This window comes from Hyperoodon ampullatus (assembly GCF_949752795.1).
Source record: "Hyperoodon ampullatus genome assembly, chromosome: 2".
NCBI classification, from domain to species: Eukaryota; Metazoa; Chordata; class Mammalia; order Artiodactyla; family Ziphiidae; genus Hyperoodon; species Hyperoodon ampullatus.
Window position 1 is genome coordinate 41,363,647 of NC_136915.1, and position 19,113 is coordinate 41,382,759.

Here is a 19,113-nt window from a genome sequence, read left to right on the forward strand (position 1 = left end):
TAATTTCCCAAGTGTCAGCTTTTTTCCTAAGCCTTTGCCTACATCCAGGAGAATGCTGTGATAAATTCCCAAATTGAACTTAGTATGACTTGATACCAACCTCCTGAACTCCAAGCTTATCAAGACCACCAAGCCCTAAATAACCCCCAACTAGAGTCCCTATTCAAAGCCATAAAATATGGTAGAAGCTGCTCTTCAAAAATATAGAAGAACTTGGTATTTGTCATTAATCTGAGAGGGAGAAACATCCCATTTAACTTACCACTGGAAAAAAAAATGGAGGCATGGTTAACGAGCAAATAGTGTTTTAGAAAAGAGGCCGGTGGACAGGAAATCCAATGCAATTCTGTCTTCAAACGTGAAGATACCCCTGAAGAATTTGAAATACAGTTAAAATGGGAGACGTACTGTCTTGACTCCCATTTTACATAAAATCATGCTGGATAACTAAAAGAATCCAATGTCAGAGTTTAATGTGGTGTGGGCTTGTTAGCTATGATGAAATTCTGAAAGGCTAAACATAAAGTGTTTTACATAGGTTTTGTCTTATTTAAAAAATATCTATATGCAAGTTTAAAGTTCTTCATCTGTGTAAAAACCTTGAAAAGTCTTATGTTTGCATTAAAAACAGACATGCCACAGAAAAGGCATGCATATCTCATTCTCTGGCCTGTGGCGTTTGTTTTTGAAAATCCAAGGCAGACAAAATTCTCAAGTTTCAAGGATTGTATCTAGCCAAGACAACATGAAGATGAGTGCCCTGCTGTGGTAAAGCAGAAAGAAATCAAGAGACATGAGTTCGAGGCCTGGCTTTGTAACTCACTCTCTGGGTGACCAGTTACTTTCTTTCAGCTTTCTTTTCTGTAAAACATAGGGACTAGACTAGAAAACCTTAAGAGATCCTTCCAGCTGTGTGACCACTGGCCAGCCACAGGGAATTCCACTTCTCTTTCTCTTCTATGCAGTGCCGGGCAAGAGCAGATGATCTAATCCCTCCAGGTGGGCTCGTTTGAAGAAATGTCCTGCTGAGACCATCCGAAAGGGGAGAGAAGAATTGCCAACCAGGTTTCAGTAGGTCTCCCTGCTTTCACTCCCATGGCCTCACTGGCCTTGGCACACGGCTAGGGCACAAACAAAACTAGGAACCTCATCCTTCTGACTCATTTGTCTAGCTACCCTCATGTGCTTCACCAGGCTGCTGCCAGGGTAATAAGTGGCCCCACCGTAGGGTCACAGAGGGGCAAAACATGGGGGGAGATGGTAAGCCTTTCATGCTAAAGTCAAGCCACACAAGGATTTACAACACCCACAAGTTAAATTTTAAACCTGTCTTCTCCTTGGTCCTCTAAATCGCTCCTTTCCACAAATGGTGGCACCCACGACTAAGCAAGCTGTTCTGTCAAGAATGCTTAGTCACCATAGTCCTTATCAGCTACCTATATTTAATGAGTACCTACTATGTGCCAGATACTTTTCCATATTACCTTGCTAAATAACATAGTGGGCAAGTCACTCGTTACCATCGCTACATTACATTTGAGTACCTGAAACTCAGAGAAGTGAAGTAATCTCCCTAAGGTCACACAGCTTGTAAATAGCAGTCACAGTTTGAATCCAGACTGCCTCACTTCAAAGCCTATCTTCTTTCAGCTCTCTAAATCCTCCTCCGTGATACTCAAGGAAGCAACCTGGGGGAGGGGGTCATTTCACCAATTCTCCCATAGGACAGGATTTCATTCCAGAATATCCACCTCCCCTGACAGGGAGCGCATCACTATGCTTAGAAGCCCTTTCCACTGTTCATCCACTCTCTCTGCTATTATTATATTCCTCCCACCAACTGCTTTGAATTCCACTCTCTGGACCTAATTTTGCTTTCCGGACCTCAAAGAACAGGTCTGATTCTTCTTCTAGTGGGGCAAAACGCAGACATTCAAAACTACCAAAATATCATCCCATGCAAATCTTTTCTTCTCCTGCTTATAAATTTAGCTGTCCTATCCTACTATGTCTCACCAATGAGCTCAGAGGAAAAAGTAGTTGCTGTGTAGTTAAAAGAAACAAAAACAGGCTTAGATCTGGGATACAAAGACCTCGCTTCTTATTTGATTTCCAGGACACCCATCTCTCCTGGTTATCACTTGATTCTTAGTCCATCTCTGGCTGCTTCTCCCTAGTCACCTTTTCGGGCTCTTCTTCTTTAGCTGTGCCCTTAAAAGCTGGTGTTCTAAAGAGTTCTGCATGATTCGCTTACTCTGCCCCCTCTGCCTCTGTGAAACCACCACTTCCATGGCTAATGACTTCCACATTGGGATCTTCAGCCCAACTTCAGAGCACTCTCCTGAACCTTGGGCCATATGCCTAATCGCTCTCCTGGAGCATCTGCCCAGATATCCCACGGGCCCCCAAGATGCATCTTGTCTCAGACTAACCTCATCATCTCCTCTTCCAACCAACTACTTTTCTAATGCTCCCCATGGAGGGAGGAGAGCCCAGATCACCACATCATCATCACACATGTCACCACAACCAGACAGTTCCCAAGTCCTATGGATTCTCCTTCCTAATCCATCTCAGAGCCATCACAACCATTGCCACCCTAGTTTGGGCATCATACTTTTTGACTGACCTGACTCACAGTTCTCCAAAAGCTTCATGTGTATGGGAGGACCTTAGCCCACTGCCTGGCACCTACAGCACCCACTAAACAATTGTCTGAGTAGCTCTCTTCTCCCAGGGTAAAATAAGAAGCCTTATCTCACAAGGATGGAGACAGAGTATGTATATGGTAATTCCCAGCACTGAACCCGGAACCTGGTGAGTACTTAATAAATATTTAGTGAATGAGTCCTTGAAGGCAAGAAACAATGGCTATTCCTCCTCCTGTATTTCCCTCCAGTATGAGACTGACCACCTAGTGTAACTTAATACCTGGGGAACTTAAATGAACCAGAGAAAAGCTCTTCAGAGTATGTATGCTTTTCCAGTAAGCATTTTAAAATGAAGAGTACACACATCTTCTCTCTCTAAGGAGCTTATAAGACAAAGCAGGTAGGCACAGTGGAAAGAGAATAAATCTTGAAGTCAAAAATCTAAGTTTGAATTCTACTTTTCTGGTGCGTTTTTAAAAATAAACACCAGTGTGCTCTTGAATGACAAGAAAACACACAAAAGAGCAGGACATCAGCTTGCCTGGGGCAGTTTCTTCTTTCATCCTGTGAACCAGAACTCTGAAATACTCAGCAACACATACTATTTAGTCATAACAAATATGTGGTTCTTAAACATGACAAATCACATCAGACGGGACCTTAAATGGTTAACATTTCAGTAGAATCTGCAACAGATGACAGCAGGCAAGTTCCAGTCTTTGCTCCAATGTACATCAGCAGAACATGTCAAAACCTAAATTAAAAGTTTTCACTCGCTTAAAAAAAAAAATCCTTTTGTTGGCAGTCTCCCACTGATGACATGCAACAATCTTTGCATATGAAATCGGCTACTCCCCTGCTTCACTGCTAACTTTGTAGAAGCTCCAAAGCATTTCTGGAGCAAGTGATCCATTTGGACCAACAAGGCCAAGCTGGGACCTGAGCCCTGAATGAGCTAAAATTACCAAAGCAAGAAGAACGTGGCTTTGGAAGCTATTTCCCCCAAGTGTGGGGTTTCTTCTAGTCAAGGGAGTGATAAAGAATGTTGACTTTTTCCAGGTGAACAAAGTTGAAGGAAACCTCCAAAACTCACTGCAGGTTTCTGTTCTGAAAAACAAGTTGCTGCTACAGGGGTTCCTGTCCTCCCTCCTTCTTCTCCCCAAGCATAACAAATGCACCTGTCTTCCCCAAGTTGGTGAGTTCCACTTGGGCTGACTGGAGGGGACTATGTGCTGGGCACTCTGGATGCAGAGAGAAGGAAGGCAGGTCCCTGTCCTGGAGGAGTTCACTGGCTGGTAGGAAGACAGGCCTATTCACGACCAACCAAAACAAGACACAGAATGCTAAGCTAAGTGAGGAACAGCAGAGTAAAAGGAGAGCTCCGAGGAAGGAGAGTTTCCCCTGGGGACTGAGGGTGGAACAGGGAGCTGCCAACGCATCTGTCCACTCCTCTGTGGCATTCGTCCTCAGCTCACGGGACTGCAGGCATGTCACGTGTCTGCCTTCTCCACTGAAGGTGAGCTCCATGGGCAGAGGCCCCATCTCACACAATGATTAATCCATCCTGGTTGGCTCAAAGGAGTGCCTGAGGGTGTGTTCTCAAGATGCATGAAGTACTGCAGGCCTGGGGGACGCTGGAGAAATGGGGTTGGTCTGGGGCTGCTATGAACGCCCCGGCTGAGAAGCTTAAGTTGTATTCAGTAGGCAACAGGGAGCTACAGAAGGTTCTAAGGAGAGAAGTGACTTGACTAAGACTGTATTTTGGAAGATTATTCTGACAGCAACTTGGAAAACAGATTGAAGCAGGGTAATCAATTAGAAGGCAGCTGTGCTGGCTTAGCTAAGAGCTGGTGCACGCCTGGATGTGGGCAGTGGTGGTAGAGTTGGAAAGATGTACAAGATAAACCACAAAGCCCACCAAGAATGGGTCCTTTCTCTGTGCTGTCCTGGTGCCTGGCTTCCACCTCTATTTAGCACGTACATCGGGCCCTAAGACTACACCCACCCTGAGGATGATGCCCATTTCTTCTCTGTCATTCTGCCCGGACAGAAACCCTACATGGCAGGGCCTGAAAAGTTAACTTTTGTTTTGCCTGGATTGTGCTGTCATTTCAGTCCCAGGACCTCAGACCTGCTGGTGCGCTGGAGCATTCGCTTATTACAGCACTGGGCCTGGTGTATAGGAAGTCGGAGGGGGACATTTGACAACAAAAGGAATTTAGCACACCGAATAATAATAACATAGCCAAAGTGCCTGGATAGAATGGCATAGAATTTTAAGACTCTGAGCTGAGAAAAACCAGTTTTGGCCCCATAAAAAAACCCATAAATTCAATACCATGAGCCCCAGTAGCAGACTGGATTGCAGTTAGATAATGGTAAGCTCTCCAAATGGGTTGTTCTCATTTTCAACACGCTGTCTGGCAAATAAATGAGAGTGACGAAGGAGACCACAGCCAAAGGTGAGCCACATCTTGAGTTACGTGGACCATGGAGGATGGGAGCTCTTCTGAGATTTCCTGAGGAAAATGACAACTTAGCAGGGAGGAAAGCACGTGTGCTCTGTAGGAGGGAGGCTGGTAAGAGAGGAAGAACAGAAGGGGCTGGAAAACTCAGCATCTAAAACTGTTCCTGGGCTCGAAAACTTGACTTGAACTGTCAGCTTCACGGACACTTCTTCTCTTGCCTTTCACTCCTTCCAAGCCTGCTGTGTGGCTGACGAGAACATCAGCTACTTGACAAAGGAGATTTCCAAGTGGGGGCCTGGCACTGGAAGACCTCAGTTTCAAGTCTGGTTTTGTCACTTGTTAGCTACACAGCTGGAGAGGAGTCTCTGAGACTCAGTTGTCCTCATCTACACAATGGAAATAGTAACAACGCCAAACTCTACCAACAGGGTCCCGGGGAGGACTAACAGAGATAATGCACAGGCACAAAGTAAGACTGTCAGTAAAGGTGTGTTTGTTTTTTCCCCTTGAACTGAAATCAAGGCTATATACTGGGTCTGACACACATGGAAACTGTGATGTAGACCAGCATATGCTGGAAAATGCAAAGTCCCAAAGCAGCTGGCTTTGACATTTCCTGGACACAAGAAGAGGTATACCTGAAGACAGCTCTGGGTTGGCCTGGGCAAACAGTAAAGTACCGCACTTCTCACCCAAAGCCATAAAGCGGCCCCGAACTGCCCCTGAAACTACGCTTTTGGTGCCAGAGAGGGATTAATTACTCATGGCTAATGCACAAAAACATAGCTATCTCTGCCTCCCGCTTGAGGGCTCGCCGCCTCACATCTGGTCCCACAGCACCGTGGTATTCACAGCTAGGAGATGCCAGAAGATGAGCTCTTAAGACGAAGTCACTGCAAGCAATTCTCAGAGCCGCCACATCCAAGATGGGGTTTCAAAACACATGGGAGAGTTCTTCCAGGATAAATGAATTCCCAAACCTACCCTGGCCCTTCCAGTCAGGTCTGGGGCCAGGACGGTGGCTCCAATTTAAAAGCTAACCAGCTGATTGGAATTCTAAATGTGGCCTAGTCAACGGCAAGTTGTTTCTTTTTTTTCCCCTTGCTCTTCTCAAGAAAAAAACCTGAAGAGAGGTGGAGGAAAGTGCTTTTCAACTCACTTTGCTCAAACCGGCGCCACGCTTCTTCTCTGGATCACCTCTGCCAATTTCCAGATGTGGTCTAGGTCTGTTTGTGGGTGTGTGTGTTTTTAATTGTTTGTTTTCAATAACCCTAGAGATTTATCAACATTCCAACTTGGAGGATGAATAGTCTATAGATTCAAGATTCATGGTCCTCACACCGGTAATTACATGTGTCTTACTGAAGAAGACTTTTGTCAGTTTCCAAACTCAGAGTCTGTGGGGGCTGCCATCTGCCTCAGCAGCCTCTCTGCGGTGCCTGAAGAGCCAAGCACAGTGGTGATGTTTACTGCATGAATAAGTGGATGCAGGGACAATCTCTAAAAGAGGAAAGCAGCTATTACACACTAAAACACCTACCTACCACTGACTCCTGACCACATCACTCCCCCTCTCCTAGGGCCCTTCCAGATCTAGGAGTATAACAGAATCATTAAGAGCATGCTTTCTCTTCTTCTAGCCAAGGGGAAGCCAAGGTTACAACCTACCTATAACCTCCTCAGGCCTATACTGTACTCTTGGGGAAAAATCTCCTAATCCCTTCCCTCAGGTAATTAAAAGCAAGCAAACAAATGAAATAAAACCTAATCCGCTGCAAAGGTTTCCCTTTTCTACATACTTCCCTTCATTCTGTTCTTCTGGCCCCAGGCATGCCCAGGTGTTTTGCGTGGGGTCTATACCACTGTGCCCCAGGGCTTGCCAGAGAGGTGGTCAGGACACAGTCTGTCCAAAAGGGCCCCAGGTGCTCATCGGGTTCCAGTTCTTCTTTCACTCCTCAACTCTGGCAAACCTACTTTCTAGAGGCAACAGGAGGTGATGGAAAGGAACTTTTCATGAACCACAGCTCTAAGCTACTGCTAATTTGCCATAGGACCCTAGGAAAGTCGCTTCTGTTTCAAGCCACAGTTTCCTTATTTGCCAAATTTAAATATGATACATGCTGAATTCATCTTTTAAGGAAAGCTAAGCAAGTTGGAAAAAATAGGAAAGGTCTCAAACTACAAAATGCTAGCAATATCTCCTAACCCCTGGTCTTCTCTTCCAATGGAGGGCAGGGTGGTTTACTGTCTCTGTCCACTCTGAGGTACACCCTCCTTACCAGCAACAGCTAAAAGGCTGCTCCCCAAAATGGAAATGATACTTTTCCTCATCCACTCATATCTGTACCCAAGCCTCCTAAAACTAGCTGGGAAAGAGGATCCACTGACTTTACAAAGGAAAAGGTGCCTCCGAATGGCAGAAAGAACCTGGTGAAGGAGGCTAGAGGGCTGGTTTCTAGTCCTACCACCAAGTGAACCTCAGCATCCTCATCTGTCAAATGGGGATGAGACCACCTGCCTTGCCTATTTCTCAGGGCCCTGGGAAAGCAGGAATGGGAGATCTGGTCTTATCCTGACCTAGAAACTCTTTCCTGGGCCTCAGCTCTCACTCAGAGAGCCTTCTGGGAGATTCAAAAGGGGTGTGGAGTCTGAGGGATGCTAAGTGCCACTGCTGCTTTACCTCTGCCACCTAGCCAGGGAGGGGCAGGAGAGCGTGGCACCCAGTACCCAGTGATCAAGGCCTCTTCATCCTGTCCAATGATGGCCCGAATGGGACAAGGATGTCATAGCTTCCCTCTGTGAAGAGGGACTCCCACCTGGCAGAGTCTGACAATATCAAGCCTTGCCTCTCACTCTCAGGCGGTACTAAGGGCCTTAAAGGGAGAGACAGCTAGAGAAACTTAAGGAGACAGAATAAGCAGAGAGGGAAGGAACTGCGAGAGAGGTAAAGAGAAGGTGAGAGACAGAGAAATGAAGGTACAAACAGGCGGGGAGAGAACAGGAAAGTGAGGGAGCCGGAGAAGAAACAGAAACAGTAAGAGTAGGACAGACACAGAGAGATGGAGACAGACTGACAGCGCGGGAGGTGTCGGGGAGGCGGGGAAGACAAAGGGCACCATCCCGTATTTTTAACTGGTCTGGCCTTCTAGAGACACCCCGTCCCCCAAAGAAAAGCCTACGGGATAGGAGAAGGGGGCCGGAACAAGCAGCGGCTCCCCCCGGCCCCCTACCCGGCTCCCGGCCCCCGCCCGGCCCCCGAGTCCCTCCCGGACCGCTCGCTCACCTGCCAGCGCCAAGATCTGGGCCTTGTGGAGCAGCAGCGCGCCCCAGTCGCGGGGGGCGCGCGGGGGGCTCTCGGGCCCGGCGCCCAGTTCTTCCGGGCCCCGGTACACGGCGTACACCTTCTGGTTGTCAAAATCCAGCCGCGAGCGGGGGCTGAAGTCGCGCACGCACGACACGGGCAGCGCGTAGCAGACGTTGTCCTCCAGGAACCGCACAAAGGCGTACATGGTGGGCGCCGGGGGCGGGCCCCGGTCGGCCGGTCAGCCCGCGGGGCGGGCGCGGAGGTGGGGAGCCGGCGGGGAGCGCGAGCCGCGCGGCCGGGCCGGGGGGCGGGGGCGGCTCCCGGGACCCCGGCTCCCCCCGCTGTTATTGTTCCTGAAAGCACCGCTCTGCCAATCGGCTGCTCTCGCCTGGGCGCGGAACCTGGAGGGAGGGGGGCGGGGGGCGGAGGAGGGGGTTTGGAAGCGCACCGCCACTCGCGAAGTCAGACCCGAGCAATCACAGCCGGAGCGCGATTCGCCTAGGGAGGGGAAAGGGCAGAGACGCTAAATCGCGATAATGATAACAATAGCCTTGCAGGAAAAAAAATGCATTGACTAATATTCAAAGTCGCGCTGCGTGCAGGATTTGTGGCTTCAACAGTCGCAGTACAAAACAAATTGCATTGCAACAAAACTGCACTGCACAGGAGAGGAGAGTGTGAGAGAATAAATGCAGGGCAGGGGGCAATCTTGTTTGGATTCCTAAGTGTAAAATTGCACTTGCAAGAGAGCAGAACTTTGGAGTGTATCAAATAATTGAAACCGCTCCTCTCAACTCCTTTAGTTCATTGTTTTTTTCTTTTTGGCAAAAACCGCCAGCTCCCCTGTGGGGAGGGTCAGTCAGCCAGAAATGTTCCCCCTGTGCTGCCAAACTAGTTCTGACCAGAAACTGGGGCTTATCTGGGATTTCCAGTTGGACCAGCTGGCTGGGGCAGTGGAGAGTGTTTGTCAAGGGCCCTCTCAGCTGGAGGAAGCAGTGTAGCTTTTCTCCCCTGTAGTCTTCCTCCAGTGAAGCACCCCTCCACAGAATGCCTGCCACTGAACTGGGACCAGTTGGAATGAGCAGGGAGTGGAGGGGTGGTCGTGGTCGGAAGAAGGCAAACCCAGGGCTAGCTGGGCACTTCTGGAGCACCTCGAGGAGTTCTGACTGGGCTCTGTGTCATAGGAACCCCATCCTACATTAGAGGGGGTCAGCATCCTCGCACTGACGCCTCTGAGAGGGTGGGCTTTGTATCAGATATGACTACTTATATTCCTGGCACCTCACAGGGGCTCAGTGAAGTTGGGGTGAAAAATAATAATAAATAAAAATCCACATTCACCCAGCCATTCAGTCACACCCATACTTTTATTCAAGCGACCAATATTCACTGGGTATATGCTACATGCCAGATTCTGGGCTAAGGGCTGGTGGTTTAGAGAGATGAACAGACAGCACAAACACCTGGATCTCTTGTGGTGTAAGACAGTGTACCAGAACTTGAGTATCAATTTTGGATTCCGGTGCCAAAATTAGGTTACTATATGAATAACACACCTTCTCTTGTCCTGGAAACCCTTACAATCTGGTCTGAAAGTATTAAAAACGTATAAGTAAATAATTATGTTATGGTGAGAAAAGTGTTCTCATAGAGGAATGCTGAATTGAGGTGGCAGACTGAATTAAATGTTATATTTTTTTAAAAATTCATTTTAATGAACTCAACCTGTAAGAAAACGACAAAATAAATGTACCAAAATGTTGTTTCTTAGTAGTGGTGGGCGATTTTATTTTCCTTTGTTGTTTATATAACTATTTTCCACAATAAGCAGGGATTACTTTATAATCAGAAAGCATTACACATTATTTTTTTTAAAAAAGTGCTGGGCTCACATTTCAGATCAGCTACACTAATGATTAAGTAGATAAACCAAAAACCTCTAGATTATTTCACTGTGATTTGGGGAGTACATTATACAGGTGAAGGCCATCAACATGCAGCTCCCAGATCCAAATGTACAGGTCAGATCTAGTTCCCTTAAACTTAGCCTCTGGCATATATGCAGTGACAGCCAGTTATGAACACATGTTGTCCTGATGCAGACGTTGAACCTTTGTTGCCCACATACTTGTGGAAAAAGAGGAGCCACTCTGAATTGTTCCAGCAGGTTTATCTTCATGATTATGATTTCTTTGGACTGATCTTACATGAGTTTTTATTTTAAGAATACATTCCTATGGTGGTCAAGGAGAAGTAATGTGTAGCAAGACTTCTAATAATTCACAAGGTGAGTCGTGCAGAGCTGGCCATATTTAATGAAATACCATGAAGCTCCAAACTATGTTTGTGAAATAATTTCAAGTAGCACCATGGCCAACCTCCTAGCCCATCTAAATGAGAGTGACCTCAAAATACATTACCAGTCTCATCTCTACCACCTTCCTGCACACAGTACACTCCAGAAACATTACACTATTTGGCATTTCCCAAGAGAGCATGTTTTATCAGGTCTCAAGCTTTTGTGCTTGGTTCTGCCTCATCCTGGGAAGTTCTTCCTCCTGGAGTGCACAGTGACCTCAGCTTCCCCTGAAGGCCAGCTCAGATGTCACCTCCTCTCTGAAGCTTCCCCAACCAGCCTCTCTCCTCAAGCACAGGCAGTTTCTTTCTACTATTTTGTCCCAGCACCTTTTATCTTCCCTCATTAGAATAAGCTCTTTGAGGGGGGACAAAAAAGCCATGTAACCTCAGCATCCCAGGATCCTAGCACAGGGCTGGGGAGAAAATGCTTATAAAACAAATGCATTAAAGAAAGACACAGCATGAATAACAAACCTCTTGCGCGGTTTTTCTGAACATTTGTCCCTTCTTTTCAGAGTTGGGGCTGAATCCCAACTCTGTCTTTCCCATTCCTGGTATCAAAGTGCAGATCACTGATTCTACTTCTTGTGAGACAGACACATCCATGAACATATTAAGTATCACTGCACCCTCAGGTTCAAACAAATTCCCCATCCAAGTCAGTGTAAATCATTCTCATAAGGGGGCAGTTCCATTTTCCAAGAACCCAGAAAGAAGAAAAGAACAAATAATGACGTGGATGCCAACAGAGTAAACACGGACTCAATTCACTTTGCATGTAGGTGCACAGAATGGATTCTAGAGAAGCAATGGTATGTACAAGATACTCAAAGAGACACACTTCAGCAGCCTAAGGGCAACAGAAAGACACCCAGAGTTTCTACTTTCTGTGTGTATCACATAGTCAGTCTTTTAACACAGCTTCTAGAGAAACTACTAAGTGTGCCTCCTCCATCCTAGTGAAAACCAGAGTCAAAGTACCTCTTTGATCCAGAGACTGTTGCCCCAGGCTTTACACATACCAGAAACTAAAGCTGTTGATGGATGATTCATTGATTGGCACACAAAGACAGTTCAAAAGTACAGATGTCATACTTAAAGAGGTGGCTAAAAATGTCAAGTTCAACCAAATCACAGTTGAATCCCCTCTTCAATATCCCTGCCAAGTGCTCATCCAGATGCTTCTTATATAGTTCTAATGTTAGGAAGTTTACCAGCACGCCTTATCTTTGGGACACTACTGACTGTTAGAAAGGTCTTTCATACTTACACTGAGGGAGAAGCTTTCACCTTGTAGCTGTCATACTAGGTTCACCACCAAGAGTCTCATGCCAGCCCATCAGATATGGAAGAACTGGGGATCCTATCTCATTAGGATCTTGTTTGTCTTCTGCCCAGGCATCTTCACTTCCTTCACCTGTCTCTCCTCATATGACCTGGTTTCAGTGATGATCATTGTGATATCTACTTTTCCTCCAAAGTTTACTTACAAAGCAAGCATGCCAGGCAACAAATATATATGATTTCAATTAATTTCACACTGAACCCTTGAAGTGGGTATTATAAACCCCATGAGAGAGTTAAGAAAATTAACAAAGCAGTTTGGCTCTGGGGAATCCTGGAAGGCCTGCGGTCATATTTGCATTTTAGACATTTTAGACTAGAAGCAGTGTGGGGTAAGGATTGGGGGGAAGCAAGATTGCGGAGTGGGAGGCCTGTGATGAGGTTGACTGTCCTCTCCCTGCCTCTCCCCTAACTCCCTCTTTCTACCAGCCAGATGTACTTTGCCTCTTGTCCAAGTCATTTTAATGGAGCAGAAAATGTACACATATGGGGCAGGTTTGCAACTGTGTCTGCATTGCACTTTCCTGTTGAGTTTTGCAGAGCCTTGGGTTAATGTCAAGCTCCTTCAGCTTAGCCAGCTGAAGCATGATCAGGGGCAGCAGGGGGACTTATGTTTCATATTACTGCATGGAATTCTCAGTGTACTTTGTAAAACTATTTTAAGGAGACCTGGTTTCTGTGAGTTTTTAAAGCAACTGGAGCGTGTCTTTTCAACCTCTCTGCTAATGATTGACCACATTTTTTCATGATTTTGCCTTTTTTCCCTGTGATATTTAATTTGACATTTTAAGTATTTGCTTTTTAAATTTTTTATTTTTTTTTATTCTGCCCAGAAAAGCAACTTGCTGTGCTATGAGCTCAGGGCTATTGTCTTCTCAGGCTGATTCAAGGAAGGAATGTTGATACATGGCCAGGAGGATCTGGGACTGTTGGGAGGCCCATGCTGGGCATTACCCTGAGCTGCTACTATCACCCAAAGGCAGTGGTATCAACCCAGTATATCTGTGTGAACTCCTGATAATGAAATCTGGTTGACTCTGGTGGTGGGGTTTTGGGCAGAGGAGGAGAGGGCAGGAGACAGGGGGAAGGAAGAGAGGAGGTGCTCATTGAGTACAACCTCAAAGCCCAGTGAACACTGCCTGGAGTTAGAGGGAATGCCAACTTGTCATGTATGTGACCACCTGGAGGGCCAAAGGAATATGGGCTTCGGAATCAGACCAAGGATTAAATCCTGACTTTGCCACATTTTTGCTGTAACTCTGGGCAAGACACTTCGTCTCCCTGAAACTCAGTTTGCTGACACATAAAATGATGCTAATGATATGTATCTTCTGAATGTATTATGAGGTTTGGGGCAGGAGTTTTTACCCTCTCTGTGTATCAGAACCACCTGGGGAACTTAAAAAAATGTCCCACTCCCAGGTCCTATCCCCCAAGATCCTGATTCAATTCGTCTGGGGACGGGACCTGGGAAATGATTTATTTTTAATTCCCAGATTATTCTAATATCAGACCAGTTGAGCACCTCTGAGTTGGAAGATTTTAAGGTAACATGGCAGTTGCATAAGAATTGCTCAACCGGGGCTTCCCTGGTGGCGCAGTGTTTAAGAATCGCCTGCCAAAGCACGGCACACGGGTTTGAGCCCTAGTCCAGGAAGATCCCACATGCCGCAGAGCAACTAAGCCCGTGTGCCACAACTATTGAGCCTGCACGCTAGAGCCTGTGAGCCACAACTACTGAGCCCACGTGCCACAACTACTGAAGCCTGAGTACCTAGAGCCCGTGCTCTGCAACAAGAGAAGCCACCACAATGAGAATCCTGCGCACAGCAACGAAGAGTAGCCCCTGCTCGAAACAACTAGAGAAAGGCCACGTGAAGCAACGAAGACCCAACACAACTAAAAATAAAATAAATAAAAGTAATTTTAAAAAAGAAAAAAGCATTGCTCAACAAATCCAAGATATTATTTTCAGGGTAAATATACAGGGCTCTGAAATGTCTATGTAACCTCTCTTGGGCACAATAATTTCTTTGTTTGAAAAATGACATACCAGTGTGAAGTGAAGACAGTATATTGTAGTCTTAGGTCCTATATACAAATCCTGGCCTAATAAGTAAGGTTATTTTTAGTAAGTGTGGCCATGGACAAGTTTCTTAATCTCGCCAAGCCTCACTTTTTTCATGGAAATATTAATACAGCTTCATAGGGTTGTTATGAGAATTAACATTTTAATAATCCATGTAAAATGCTTGGTACAGTGCCTGACATATAGTGAGTTCTCAGTATACGATAGTTCCTATTACTATATTATTATCATTATTATTACTAGAGCTCTTATCCCCATGCTGAAAGATGCCTAATAAATGTTTACTGAGTCAAATTGAATATAATGAGCTAAACTATGCTGATAATTATCCAACAAGCACTCCACAATGCTTCCATCCCAGTGCAACACCCTTTAAACCAGAGCCTGTGGGCACAGGTGGTAGTCACCAAAGGAGTTCCCAGATCTCACAGGTTCAAACGTCTCTGAGGCTATAGGCCTTGCCCAAACCTGCAGCAAACACTTCCAAGATAATGTGTTTGGAGCCATTCATTCTTTCAAGTGGACTTTTTGAGTATTTTTTTAGAAGAAATAAAAACTTGTATGTATTATATAAAATGTAACATGCAGACGCATTTACAGCAATCTGAAGCCTTGTGAACGCCTGATCAAGCAGTCAACACAATGGTCAAGTTCAACCAATCAGACCTCTGCTATATTTTGATCTCATGTGGGTCACACTCAGGAGCTGGTTACACAGATGATCCGAATCCAGGCATTTTCATCTAGGTGTGTGTACTCCACATAAGCAACACAAAGCAAAAGAATTCCCCACGGTTGAAGACCAAAAGAAGTTTATGAATAGAAGAGAAAGAAGAAATGCTGTCACAAGGGAAGAGCATTTGAATTGGTTTTGAAAAAGAAACAAAGAAATGGGCCTACCTGGGACTTCCCTGGTGGCGCACTGGTTGAGAATCCGTCTGCCAATGCAGGGGACATGGGTTCGAGCCCTGCTCCGGGAAGATCCCACATGCCGCGGAGCAACTAAGCCCGTGCGCCACAACTACTGAGCCTGTGCTCTGTAGCCCACGAGCCACAGCTACTGAGCCCATGTGCCACAACTACTGAAGCCCACACACCTACAGCCCATGCTCCACAACAAGAGAAGCCACTGCAATAAGCCCGCGCACCGCAATGAAGAGTAGCCTTCACTCGCCGCAATTAGAGAAAGCCCCCGTGCAACAACGAAGACCCAACACAGCCATAAATAAATAAATAAATAAATAAATAAATAAATAAATAAATAAATAAATAACTTTAAAAACAAAAAACAAAAAACAAAACTTAAAAAAAAAATTGGCTTGCCTGGGAAGGATGCAACTTGCCTCAACTATGAATTTCAATTACGGGACTATTAGTTTTAGAAGCTGCCTCTGGTTTCCCTTATTAAATTAACTCATTCTGTTACTTTTCAGCTGAAATGTCACTTCCCTAGGAAAGGCCTGCCTGGCTTGTTCTTCCCAGCCCCCTCCACAGACTAGCTCAGGAACCTGCTACCTATTTCCACAGCTTCTTATATTTTTCTTCATGGAACTTATCACAGTATATAACATATATTTATTCTATTATTGTCTGTCTCTGCCACTAGATTGAAAACTCCACCAGAGAAGAGACCCTATCTTTCCTCTTCACCATTGTATCCTAGCACCTAGCCTGGCACAAGGTAGACCCTAAACAAACACTTGCTGAATGAATGCATGTCTGAAACATAGACCCTGGAGAAGAGAGAAGCCCCCAAAGGTGAGGAGGGAGAGGTGTCCCAAGGGCCTTGTTTTGTTCCTCTGAGTCTTACCTTTCTCTTGTGAGTGTCTCTCTGTTTCTGGGCTCCCACCATGTCTAGCTCCCATAATCTGGCTCCCCAAAACAATAAAACCCCTTTTGTAGTTTTCCCTTAGAGCGACTAGACAGCTTGACATTTTCAAAATGTTTTTCTAAATACAAGGAGAGAAAAAATGGCAAATAATTACCAAAAAATAGTCACGTGGACAATCATATATAGTTGACATACACTGGAACCAACAATAATGTAATAGCATCAGGAACTTCACTGACACAGTCCCTGGGCTTCCCAGGACATAAGATGGTGATTTTGCCTCATCCTACAAGGCTACACTTTCTTCTTACCCTGCTGTTGGCTGGATGTCATGGACACTAACCCCCTACTCAGGGGGAACCCTGACTCATTCTAGTCTTCTGATGATTCCAACATTGTTTGGGAGGTAACAGGGCAACTTTCCTTCAAAGACCACATGCTAGTCCTCTGGTTACGATCTCTGCTCATCTCAAGCACCCATGGCTCAGAATGTCTGCCCTTCAGAGGTCCACAGAGGGCCAGAGTGAACCCCACATTTCCATCCACTCTTAGGCTTTTGTTTGATAACTCTGGGCTGCTATTCTGGGTCAGAGGCACACAACGGAACATTCATTCAGGGAATTGACGGAACATTCATTCAGGGAATTAAGTCTTCTCAGAAGCACACAGCAAACCATGAATAACTCTGATTTTCTTAAGAACATATCCTAACCATACCATAAATTCAGTACAAAATCAGAAGAAAGGAATGAAAATGTAACTAACAATTATTGATTCCTGTGATAGGATCTATACTGGTTGCTTTATTTATTTATTTATTTATTTATTTATTTATTTATTTTTTGCAGTACGCGGGCCTCTCACTGTTGTGGCCTCTCCCATTGCGGAGCACAGGCTCCGGACGCGCAGGCTCAGTGGCCATGGCTCACGGGCCCAGCCGCTCCATGGCATGTGGGATCTTCCCGGACCGGGGCACGAACCCGTCTCCCCTGCATCGGCAGGCGGACTCTCAACCACTGCGCCACCAGGGAAGCCCAATATAGTGGCTGCTTTAGACATATCTCCTTTATTATTTTCAGAACACCCATGAGATTTTATATTTCCATTTTTCTGATGAGGAAACTAAGACTTATAGAGGAGATAGGAGTTGTTTATAGTCATGTGGAAAAGACCTGAACCTCAGGTTCTTGATCCAAAGCCTGGTTTTGGGGCTTCCCTGGTGGCGCAGTGGTTGGGAGTCTGCCTGTCGATGCAGGGGACACAGGTTCGTGCCCCCGTCCGGGAAGATCCCATGTGCTGCGGAGTGGCTGGGCCCGTGAGCCATGGCCGTTGAGCCTGCGCGTCCGGAGCCTGTGCTCCGCGACGGGAGAGGCCACAACAGTGAGAGGCCTGCGTACCGCAAAAAACCCCAAAACAAACAAACAAACAAGAAAAACAAAAAACAAAACCTGGTTTCAAGGGCTGTTTTGATATGGGCCTTGCCTCAGAGTTTCCTGGGCAACAAGGAGCTGAATTGATTGTGGAGTTTAATCCCCACTTCCCTTTCTTAGAGGCTCGAATCCTGACTAGAAATCTGAGAACTAGATCTTAGGGGAAAGTCCAATATATATCTTAGGGTTCCAAGCATCCCTAAATTGAGTAGCTAATGATTCTGAGAATACTGATGATATGACTACTATGACTACTTTATCTGGGGTTTCTGAAACCATGGTTACTTACTCCAGAGACACTGAATGTTTCAAGAACTCTGAGGTTTCTAACGGCTCAAGCAGATTTCTATATTCTTACACTCTCTGTTGATGGCCAGGGACAACCTGGGGATTACCTGTTATCCCATGGTCTGGAGGGAGCCTCTTCTGAGCCAGAACAAAAGAGGATCAGAGAGCTCCAGTGAGAGAAGTCTCTGTGAGAAGTGTCACTCCCACCCCATTCTTACCCTGCTATCACTTGGAGGAATAAGAACAAGAATAGGAATAATAGCCATGAACTTTTGTGGAATGTTTTGTGGAAGGCTTTACATACATTTCTCATTTAATCCTCAAAGCAATCCTGGGTGGCAGGTATTATATTAGTATCAGCCTCATTTTAGAGTTGAAGAAACCAAGGCATAGGGATATTAGGTAACTTGCCCAAGGTCACACAGGAGTAAATGCTGGAGCCAGGATTCAGACTCGGACTACCTGACTCTAGAGGCCCAACGCCGGACTTCTACCCCAGTTCTGGCTCCCTCTGAGTCTGACTCTTGCCCCACTGAGGGTGATTTGTGCCTTTCTAGCTAGAATGGGTAGATGATGGATCATCCATGCGCAGAAGGTCATATGCTGGTTTTCTAGGGATGTCTAGACCACTTTGATTGGTCCGGGTGAGACCCTGGCAGGCACTATCTCCAAAAACATCCTGGAGTTCATTAATATTTTCATCCTATGTTGTGGTGGATGGGAGTGTACTAGATTCAATCTGCAGTATAAGAACGACTTTCTTTTATTTACTCAAAATCAGTTTCCTTATTTAGTACCACAATAGGGCCACCTATTATGCCAACCAAAAGAAAAAGTTCTTGACCTCTAAGTTTTTCTATTATAATGGAAAATGACTCACGTATACAACATGCCACACATTTTTTGTTGTTGTTGTTGATAGTTTTTTTCATATATTACCTCAGTGCTGGTGGTGGGTGAATTGATGTGTAGGGTATCAAAACCCCACCTCCCCTCCTTTACTATCAGGCACACCTTTATTATCATGGAAAATAAATGGCTAGAATAGAGGAAAAAGAGATAAAGGTGAGGCCCTTTTTTTCCCTAAGATACAGGATAGACAGAAGCAAGACACACAAGGGTATTTGAGACGCTGGATAAAGGGGCCAGAGAGTTTAACTCAACTGATAGGCAGAGTAAGTCACTGGACAGGCCCCGCCCCTCCACCCTGCTAATGCATCCTGCCACTTTGCTGGGCCGTCAAAGGGTCTCCAATCACTGAGCTCTGCTTCTGGCTTCAGGACCCACGGTGGAGAGGCAGCCCAGCACAGAAGGGGGTATGAGGCCATAGGAAAAATGAAATGTGCACAG

The 19,113-nt window shown here is 45.8% G+C and overlaps 2 protein-coding genes across 2 annotated transcripts in view; both read right to left on the bottom strand.

The window, feature by feature from the left end:
* BEND5 (BEN domain containing 5) overlaps positions 1–8,628 on the bottom strand; it is a gene marked incomplete at both ends in the record, with an annotated part of 47,416 nt that extends 38,788 nt beyond the window's left edge. The window contains one exon of the mRNA XM_079696714.1: positions 8,403–8,628. Coding sequence (XP_079552840.1) covers positions 8,403–8,628 — 226 coding nt within the window. The remainder of the gene's footprint in view (positions 1–8,402) is intronic.
* AGBL4 (AGBL carboxypeptidase 4) overlaps positions 1–19,113 on the bottom strand; it is a gene marked incomplete at both ends in the record, with an annotated part of 1,416,455 nt that overhangs the window by 257,029 nt on the left and 1,140,313 nt on the right.